General features: G+C 47.6%; 1 protein-coding gene across 1 annotated transcript; it reads right to left on the bottom strand.

Annotated features, from left to right (window-relative positions):
• Nucleotides 1–7,002: 7,002 nt before the first annotated feature.
• Nucleotides 7,003–10,242, bottom strand: RIMS4 (regulating synaptic membrane exocytosis 4; the record flags this gene model as incomplete). Its single annotated transcript, XM_010152941.1, has 4 exons — nt 7,003–7,221; nt 8,994–9,133; nt 9,389–9,490; nt 10,130–10,242. Coding segments are annotated over 4 exons (574 nt in total), but the record flags the coding sequence as incomplete, so codon positions are not given.
• Nucleotides 10,243–10,548: the final 306 nt, after the last annotated feature.

Raw genomic sequence — 10,548 nt, 5'->3', positions numbered from 1 at the left:
CGTGGGCTGCCGGGGCCTGCAGAAGACCCCCAACTCCTACCAAGGAAGGAGCCCCTATGACTCTAGGACTGAAAGGTGGGCAGGACGTTGGCATCCCAGGGGGGTGGCAGGCCACGGCAGTGCTGCCTGAGGGGGTCTGGGGGGAGTTAGCATCCCCAGGATGCCCTTTCCCCCTGGCACAGGGAGCAGCCTGCAGCTCACAGGAAGGTGAGCGCAGCACAGCGAGGAAACGCCCTGGATTCACTCTCCAAACCTCATTCTTCCTTCCTCCAAACAAAGCCAAAACGAGCTCCAGATCAAGGAGGTGGACTCCCCAAAGCAGAGGCCAGTGAGCAGCACTGGGTAAGGAGCAACAGCCCCAGACTGAAAACTCCTGCAGGATTTAAAGTTTAGCAGGATCTGGAGCCCCAGTGGGCATCTATCCCAGTCTTAAGTGCCCAAGCAACTACAAAAGCCTAGCTCTGGAAAGCTGGGAAAGGAGGTATGCCTCGCTTCTTCCCTCGGGTTGCTTCTGCCCCACAACCGCCCAGCGATTGGAGCTCATGGCTGCCCACACGCTGCCCGTGCCCCACGGCCAAGGCAGAGCCCTTTCCGCCCCACGCAGGGGCTGGCTGCTGAGCTGGCAGCGCGGGGTCCGACACCCACAGCTTTGGTTGCCATTTGAGCTACTGGAAGGTCACGAAGGGAAAACCGTTAGGTCGCAGCCTCTGTTGCTGGTGCTCTGTAAGGGCTGGTGCTGGCTCCTTCTCACTTTCAGCTGCTGAAGTGCAAAGAACCAAGTGCTACAAAACTCTCCCTTTCCTCTCCTTGACCAGGATGAGGGCAGCTACCACAGGAAGGGGGGCAGAAGGGTGTCACACCACGAGAAGAGCTTGGGTTCCCAGGAACGAGTGATGCTGCTGGCGTGGGCGAGCGGCTGGGGATGGGGACGGACATGCTCAGTCACTGGGACAATGGCCACTGAGCGGAGGAGGCCGGCAGCGAGTGTAACTCATCAGCCACATTTTGAGAACACTTGCAAACTCCCGGGGGAATTACCACGCTCACGGGCACAGGCTGGAAAGCCGGGCAGGCATGGGAGGAGAGCAGCTCTGGGTCCCTGCCGTGCCGGGTCTCACAAGCGACCCACAGACTCGGCTGCTGGCTCTGGCACAGGCAAACGGCTCACACGAGGGAACAAGACACTGACTGCACAACCAGCCAGCCCCTTCCGAGGGGCTTCACCTCCCCAGAGAAGCCGGGTATTTCCCGAGGCGTGACTGTGCGCCGCGTGCCTGTACACACCCGTACAGACACACACAGGGCCATGCAGGCACACCCACGCCTTGGCGGGTATGCACAGGGGTAACCATGAAAAGGCTTTCACTGATCATCGACTTTTCCAAACGTTTGGCTCAAACTCGGTCGCTGCAATTTCATTTTAGGTGCTCGCTCCAGGCCTCAACGCGCCCTGGACTTCTCTGCTGACGGCACTTTGCGTTTACACATCTCTCTCTTCTCAAAGCATTTCACAAAACCACGTGAATTACTTCACTGTTCGTCGGGGCTCCCGGCAGCACCGGGCTGTGACCTGCTGCCTGCACGGCCAGCGGACCGGCAACCTGGAGAACAACAGGAAGGTTTTTTTTCCTATGGGAAATGCTGCGAGAAATCCACAGGCAATGAACTGGGATGCTGTTTTGAAGCTGGTTTATTTTATGCACTGCATCAATGATAAGAGCTGACTTAAAATCCAATAAAACCCAATATCCTGATCCTGCCACTTTGGAAAAATCTGCAGATGAGCCCAGCACCAGCTAACGACTGAAGAATGGCACAGAACAGCCCGCTCCTGTTTGACACGTTAGTGCCCCGTGACCCTCTGCAAAGGTGCGGTCTCTGCCTTGGGTGGAACTGGCTGGCAAAATGGACAAATACCACCTACGAAACGGACCAAATAACCCCCAAAGCCTTTAGAGAGGAGCAGCTCAATTTGCTGCTTGGAAAAAAAAAAACCCTCCCTTTAGCTTGCTCCCGGCATCTCGAGGAAAATAGGCAGCTGGCAGGCAGAACTCGTGTGGCCCCAGAGTGCAAAGGCTTTTTTGCTTGATCAGGGCTACAGTGGCAGTGGGAACCATTCTCATGGAGTTACCAACACCTAAGATAGCCTAAGAAAAACAGGGAGATTGAAACAGTCATGAAGTTTCTATTAAAACTACGTTTTACCTCTGTAGCATGAAGTCACCTACAGCTGTTTCATTCCTCACCCAAAGATTGCGTGTCGATGGGAACATACGCTCGCAGAGAAGTCTACAGGATGAACCTCTCTCACAAGGCAACAGCCCAGCCATCGGGTTTTTTTTTTTTACAATCAAAGTTAATACGCATCTTTTTTCCAAAGTGATGCCATTGAGATCGAAGACAATTATAAACTGTATCAACAATATGTACTACAGCCTGCAAGTCACAATCTGTGCACACCAAATGGAATATATTATTGCTTGTTAGCCTATTCGACTTTCTTTATAAAAAGATTTTTATACAGAGTACAGGATTATGACAAAACTAGCTAAGTAGTTTTCATCTTGAAAATACAACATCGATTCTTTCAACAAAGGCTTGAATAGTAGCTGAGAGTTAATGAACAATAACAAATATTTACTAATCATTTTATGGCCAGTTTGAACAGAATTTCTTGTAGGACTCTTTTCTGGTGTTTATTTACATATGCCTCTTTTCTTTTGGAAAAAAGTTGATAAAACAAGGAACATAGAAAACAAAAGAATGAGTAAACTTCATACCAAGAACATTCAACATTTTTTGAAAACACTAAATTATGTTATCTGTTAAAAAACATACATAATTTTGTTTTTAAAGAAAAATATTTTTTCCTGTTTTAAAATATTACCAACAGCATGTAATAAACTAACTTAAAATGAGTTTCATAAAAAAGTTGTCTTGCTGTCTAAACATCACTAAACATGCTCAGGTTGAGATTCTGTTAACTGCCTCAACATCTTAAAAACAGCTCCTTTCCAGGAACCTCTGATATTCACACTCCAGAAGACCTGCCAGTTTAGAACAGTACGCTGATAACGGATCCGGTAGCTGGAAACAATAAATATGTGTTTTCATTCAAAGCAAATAATTCCGCAAAGTCCGCCGGAACGAGCCATGGCCAAGACGTGGGGATGGACTTGGCTGCACAATAAAGTCATCCCGCCCTCGCCCTGCCCGCGGACACCAACGCCCGAGCGCGGCGCGAAAGGGACGCTCCAGCCTGCCCACGCGGCTTCGGCTGCGGGGCGAGGACCCACGGACTGAACTGCGGGGTCAGGAGCTGGGTTGGCTTCGTGGCATCCCCACTGTGCCGGGGCAAAAGGAAAGCAACCCCAGGAGACTGGGAGAATACCGTGGTGTTGGGCCTGAACAAGCCAGGACTAGCCAGGGTCACGGCTGCTTTTCGCTCAGAGCGCAAAGAGACCAAGCTGCGTGCGAGGCATGGCGTCAGTGCTCTGCTCTCCCTGCGTGCAGGGGGTTCCCACCGGGGGAGGTCATTCAGCCCTCAGCAGCAGGATTTGTTTTCCACTGCAACAGTAACGCGGGTAACATTCAGGGACCAGCTCCCCATTTATTTTGTTTTGGCAGGCAATCCTCCCATTGCCATTAAAAAGTGGTATTTCATGCACAAGGAAGAGGGAACCAACCCTGAGCTGGGCAGGTGTTTCTCTCTCCTCAGACTCATCCCTTATCATCGCACTCAGACCAAAAATACTATGAAGTCTTTTTTGCTGTTGTTTCTTTTCCCTAAGTCTCCTGCTCTTCCTCTCTCCCTGACTATAACAGCTAGACTCAGACACAGGAAAAAACAGTCAGAACTTGCAAAGGGGACCAAAGTTTCGGTTTCAGCTGCTCATCACTCTAGCAAACTGCTACTTTTTACACAGCTACACGGGTAATCCCAACTGGCATATCACATCACCTCAGACAGATACTGGCAAGTCAATTTTTTGGGGAAAACAATGAGGTTAGGCTTTATAAAAATAAGCTATTCCAAGCCTGAGACTTGCCTTGGGCGGGTAACTAGCAGGCTTCTTTTTTGGCTGTAACATGCCATGGTCAGCGCAGGAATCACAGGCATGAGCGAAGCAAGAATTTAGACCGTAGGGTCCCGTGCAACTGTCCTGGCCTCACTGCGCCCCGTTGGTACGCTCCGAAGGGCTCCCATGAGGCTGCTTTCCGAGGGAGGATCACCCGCGCTTGCCAGTTGGTGTGACTCTGCCGTGAGTGGCAGCCAGGGGTTGCCAACAGTGGCTCCCTGGGGAGAAACAGGACTCGGAAGCGAGTAGAAACAAAAGTGAGAGCCACTGGACTACAATCAACAACGGGAAAAATGCAGAAGAAAACAGGACGGAGCAGACTGTTAAAACTGCCTCCAAATTTCAGAATCTGGGACATTAACAAAAACAACACAAGTAGAAGTGTTACTTTTTTGTTTTACCCCGACAGTGACCTTTTAGCATGATGAAAACCACACAGAAGATAGTCCTCAGTGCTGAGTAGCCCTGTTGTAACTACCCTGATCGTCACTGAGCTTGCAGAGCTTTGGGAGGGGCAGGATGCAGAGACACACTGCGTTTGCCCGGCATACAGGATCCGAGCTTTTCAACCGACAGTCATCAAACAAAGTTTTCTGGGGCAATATTTTTGGCGTATATAGTCTCCTACTCCCCGTTAAAGACTGCAAAAATATTGCATTCATCTTACTGGACACAGAAAAACCATGATTAACTGGTTACTACTGGTAGATAACGTCCAAACTAAGTACCAATGTAAAGTTTTCGGCGTAACGTAAGACAAGCCCTGCCACTCAGCTGCCAGGCCTGGCGTGTACCTGGAGCCTCCCACGGTCCTTTAGAGACATAGTTATTAAAAGATCCAGTGCTACAAACCACTAAATCTACCTACTCTATTCTAGTTCATACACATATTGTACAATATTGCCTAGTACTCACTACATACCAAGAGGAAAAGATGCTGACTTGAATTACAGTAAATGTGCTTTTCTAAAAAGAAAAAGAAAAGAGAGCGCCACAACATAGTTTGACCAGCATGCAACAAACCTTCTGCAGCTAATATATAGAAATTGTCTAATACGATTAGAAAAAATAATTAATGAGAGGCCAGAGACATATTTGATGATGGAAATGAAGAGATTTATCTGAAATGTTGAGGCTTTTGCCACTGAAGACTCAAAAAATCTATTCATTCTATGTCCCTTCTACTCCTTCCCTCTCCTTCATTTTATATAATTTTGACAGAGATTACTGTAAGGCCTATTATTTTTGCATCTATCCTGTAATTTATCTCAAAATAATCTAAAACGCCACACACAAGCTAGAACCAGAAGCAACTGCTTTTGCCATCCACTCAACACTCATGCTTTAATTCTAACAAAGCTGAGGTCCACATGCAGAAATAAATGTTCAGTACGCCTCTACGACAGGCCTGCTCATCCCGAAACGCAACATGGGACCTTCACTTTTCAATCACAAAGCAAAACACTTCCAAAAGCTTATTTTGAGACAGCAGTCATCAAATCCTCATTCAAAACTATGACAAAACCTAGCCAAAACAAGCCTATCAACAGAAAATCTTTGGAGATTCTCTGTCATTTTGGATAACAAGCTTTTAGTTGCCTGAAGGGTCCAGCACGTGACACTGATGGCAACAGGCGCCGTAGCGCAGCAGCTCAGAGAATGTGCTTTACTGCCTCAATCCACAAGACTCATTTACAGTTAGTGTTGCGCTTAATTAACAAAATATAGATGCTGTGACCACTGCGTCTTCAGACTCCTCACCCACTACCTCTCCACACTTTGGGGATCACATCTCCTCTTCCAGGTCACCTGACAACATCTGCGTACCACCTCTCTCTCCCCAAGGAAGGTGATGTGCTCTCCAGCACCTTCTTGCCAGGTGACAACGGAGGTTGCTTTCTTCTGCACCCCCAGAAACCTCAATCTCCTCTCCCGTGGCAGAATAAAACAGTCCTGTTTCAGGTCAGTCCACAGCACAACAGGAAGGGCAGCATCCCCAGCAGATATGTACCAGGACAAAGGGGATGACGAAAAGCAGGAGATAGAAAACATTGTGACTGGAGGATGCAACAAGGAAGGGAGTCAGTGAAGTTGCAGAACGTTGTATCTGACAATACAAAACACACCTTAACTGCAAGTCTGATGTTCTGCTCCCGCTTCTAGTGGTTTTCTTTTTTTTTCTGAGCAAAATTGCAGTTAATTAGCCTGCTAAAATCGAACTCTGTTCAAACTGTCTGGTCTAAGTGGGCGCTACTTCTTCTCCCACCAAGCACGCTCCATCAGCAGTGTTAGACAAGGAACGTGGTAAAGACACTTGCTGGTAATTTGGCACAGTTTGAAAACACGGCGACGACAGTGTTACAGTTAACGTGACTCAGTGATGTGGGACTGATTCTAAAGAAGGAGTTGCAGGTTTCTTTCTCTCTCTTCCTTTCAAGAAGGCAGACTTTATAAAAAACCTAATGCTTCCTCTGAAACTTTCTGCTCCTGCTCTTTTTAGCTCAGATGCCAGCCCCTGAATTTTTCAGGTACTTTCTCGTGAAAGAATCCGTATTAGAAATTTCTAAGATGCACAGTTAAGAAAAATACTTTTCTTACTCCCCCAAAATGCTTCCAAATGCTGCAACTTTCCAGGGTTAATACTGATCTGAAACAAGGGTCCAAGAATGACAGCGAGAGAAGTGAAACAAGAGGTGTATGTCTAATTTGACAACTAGGACTCATGCCCCACGGCACCTCCTCCTCGGACGGAGAGGGCACAGCGCCCTCCCCCTTGTCTTCTGTCTAAGGTCACTGGTTTATCCTCCTCTTCCAGCTCCACAAGAACTGATTGAACATGCATTGCGCTTGAGGTCAGAGTTCCAGCAAACAAAACCTTGACAGCATGTTTAAAAAACAAAAGCAGTTCCCCCTTCCTTACTCACTAAGACCTGTCACAGCAGGGTCCCACTGTGCTCTCCAGGGAAAGCTGGGAGGACTGACGCAGGAGCGGGCCTGTAGTGGGATCGACCATCGAGGAGGTTGGGAAGAGCTTGTACCAGCCGATTGCTAAAGTTGACAAATCCAGTTCTTCCAGGAGGACCCTGGCGACTCCCATGAAGTGCTTGCGCTCCATGCGTCCATAATTTCCCCAGACTATCACCTTAGGAACAAGAGGGGGGAGCACAGTTAACCCTCCAACTTGCACACTTGCTTGGGAAGCACAAGTATGATCAATCCTCCTTTCTACTCATCCAACTTCCCGGGGCGTTACAACAGTCTGGGAAGAGCAGAAAGGTTTACACTACCAGCAGGTGATGTGAAGCTCTGGCTGATGTTTTTACATTCTATTTTAAGCACAGGTTTAGAAATACTAACGTTATCAGACTTTTTTTTTCTCCCCATGGAAAAGAGCTGAAGGCACGTGTGGATGAGACACCATTCTGCTCTTCTACCTGCTGGGTAGGGCCAGCACGTGCACAAAGTACCCTTGGAGCTGTAGCTCCAACACCTGCACGTAAAACCTGGTCCTGGCACAGCAACGTGCCTTGGACACAACAAAAGGGGGCCTGTGGGAAAAGGGCAGACGGGTCCTGATCTGGAAAATACACCAGCAAAAGCAAAGGTGGGCAATAGCCCAGGTCAAGAGCCAAGAGTTTGAGGAAAAGAGCATGTCTTAACTTCTGCACTCGGAGTCGTGACACAGGGCAGATGGTGACAGGCACAGCAACTCACCTGGAGAAAGGACAGGAGCCAAGCGCTGGCAAGCGAGACGGGTGACGTAAGGGGCACACATGGAGCGGCATGCAGGGGAAGCAGAACAGACTGCCGAGAAAGGCTTGCAGACGCAGAGGAAGGTCTAATGAAAGAGGGCTGGCAGACGAGCAGGGAAAGCTGAATCACACTTACGACACGATGGAGACCAGTGGGTGGAACAACAGATGCAGTGAGGGTCATGGGCTTAGGCATGCTGGAAGTCTGCACGTGGCCAAGTGGCCCTACGTGTCTCAAGACAAAGGTGACGGCTCACTCCAGAGCAAGTCCATGTTCTGAAGAGGAGAGGATGAGTACGATGGGTTATGACAGTGACCAGTAACCTCTGGCTAATCCTGACAGCTTCTGTCCCTAGGCTCTGAATAACCAGAACATTACAATTTTCTGTGAAACGAGGTAGGTGACACAACAAATGTCAATTAAAATACAAAAATTAACACTCTAGGTCAGCATGAGATGGAGCAAGCGACTGCAGAAAGTTGGTGGCACGGCCGCCAGCAGAGAGCCAAGCTCCTCATTTATTCTCTTGGAATAAGTGCCTTTCCTGGCAGCAAGGCAGCAGGTGAGGAAACCCATGCAAGGCAAGAGCAGACCACAGATTAATTACATCAGTACTACCAGTGGATTTTAGCCAGGCTTCATTGGATGGAAATTAATTAGGTATGAATTAACAATGAAAATCACTCTTTGCTCTGGAAATACGGGTGCAGAATTGAAAATAGGAGTATGGCAGAAAATGTATGGCAGTAGAAGAAAAGAGGTAGAAAAAGGTAAGATAGTGTGACTGGGTGATGGCCAAAGCAGAGCGCTCTGAATACGTATAAACACAGAAGACAACCTATGCTGCAAGATGTTTTAGCATTCCTAGGGACTCCCTATCTCCTAACAGGGTGAGGGGAAAAAAAAGAATTAAAAAAATAAAAATCAACCTTTTCCTGGCAGGCACTCTTGTTACCTGGCAGGGTGACAAATAATAATCAGCTTGAGTATGATAAAAAGGCCTTCCTTTCCATTTGTTATGTTTGGATCGAGTGCATCTGATTCAAGGAAAACACTGGCTTTTTCTCATCTACGTTAATTATCCAGATCCCTTGCCAGACTTAATATCTTCCAGCAGAGGTGGAAGAGAGAGATGGGCAGACCTGAGACTTGCTGTCTTACCTGTAATACTTTGCCCTGGGGGCTCTCAGCAAACAGTAACACCTGATTGTACAAAGGGTCTAATGATTTGCGAGCCACTTTTGTCTTCTTTTTCGCAATGCACACGCCATTCTCTAGCAGGTAAGCTTTGATGTAAGCAGCTGGAAAAAATAAATATGGTCAAATATGAAAAAAATCTTCATGCTCGCTTTAGAAAAGGCAAAGTGCCTTTTCTCAGGTATTTCTAAAGAAGGCATATACAGCAGTGAACAGATTTGCTCAACCAGCCTTATTTTCAATACCGCATACAGACTGCTTATTCCTGCAGAAGCCAAGCGGAGTTACATTGTCCTGTTGACAAGCGTGGCAGGAGGCTGGGGCTCAGGGAATTACTTCAGGAGGTCAAAGCATCCTACCTGGCAGTGTTTTGGAGCCGGGTTTCGGCGTCAGTCCTCGAGCCTGAATGATATCCACTTCTAGCTGCCCGTTGCGCTCTTGCAAGCCGATTTCCACATCCCCTAAACCAAAATGTCAAAACAGACAGGTGACTTTCAAAACAATACATCTGTGGGCTACTAAAATGTTAAAAAGTACCTTCCCAATCTTCATGCCACGCACTCTACAAGCTGTAAGAAACTGCAGGCCCAGAGTGCCTGATCTCCTGCGTTACTCCGGAGCAGCTCGGCAGCGATTCAAGCCCCTGTTTTCAAACACAATCTCCACGTCAGCCCCCTAACATGGCTTTGGTGACAGTCTCAACTCCTGAGTGGCAGCCAGCCTCTCACCTCTCCCACACTGAAGCCCCTAGACTTGCAGGCTGCTTTGGAAAATGCTATTACGGTGGACCATAAGACCATCTTTGCAGAGCCCAATGGGCTTTAGAGTGCAAGAAAACCACAAAGATACACAGGATGTATTTTCAGGGGTTTAGCTGTTTTCCTTAGTCTACGCCTTTTGGATGTGACAGAGGAAAGCACAAAGCTGGTGCTCCCCTATTAATGCCACATTCGCAGCAATCAGCAAAACCTTTCAGCCGAGCTTACTTGATTTAACAGAGAGCGGTAGATCAGCAGATGCCGGACACATTATTAGGTGGCTCGTAGGAGCAGTCTGTTCCAGATTAAATTAAAGCCACCTAACATCTTTGTGTTCCTTACCCATGGAGGTGGTGGCCAAGGTCTGACGCCCAACAAATTGTGCAGGGCCCATGCTCCCCAGGAAGTCACTGAACTGCCCAGCAGACGCCAGATGGACTCCACTGAAATTCAAGCTGCAAAAGAAATTGATTTTGGCAAGTGGTTCATTTGCATTTTAAAGCAACCCAATCACTAAAGAACCAGATTTAATATATCTTTGAAATTAATGACATCCACAGAAGACTTTTTCCCTTGAAAAACTCGCTGATTTCCAGGCAGTTTAGTTACATGGAATCCGTTTAAAACCCCTTTCCTCCTACAAAAGCAAACCCCCAAACTTGTAATGGTTACAGTCACCATTTCATTAATACTTGTTTATCTATAACTAATTGTCTGCAAAGGAAACTCTCTGCCACCTCAGGCTCATATGCAGCCTGTCA

The sequence above is a fragment of the Eurypyga helias genome, unplaced genomic scaffold (genome assembly GCF_000690775.1).
Source record: "Eurypyga helias isolate BGI_N326 unplaced genomic scaffold, ASM69077v1 scaffold15690, whole genome shotgun sequence".
In the NCBI taxonomy this organism is placed as follows: domain Eukaryota; kingdom Metazoa; phylum Chordata; class Aves; order Eurypygiformes; family Eurypygidae; genus Eurypyga; species Eurypyga helias.
The sequence above is the reverse complement of the archived record's forward strand: the minus strand, read 5'-3'. Positions and strand labels throughout refer to the sequence as shown.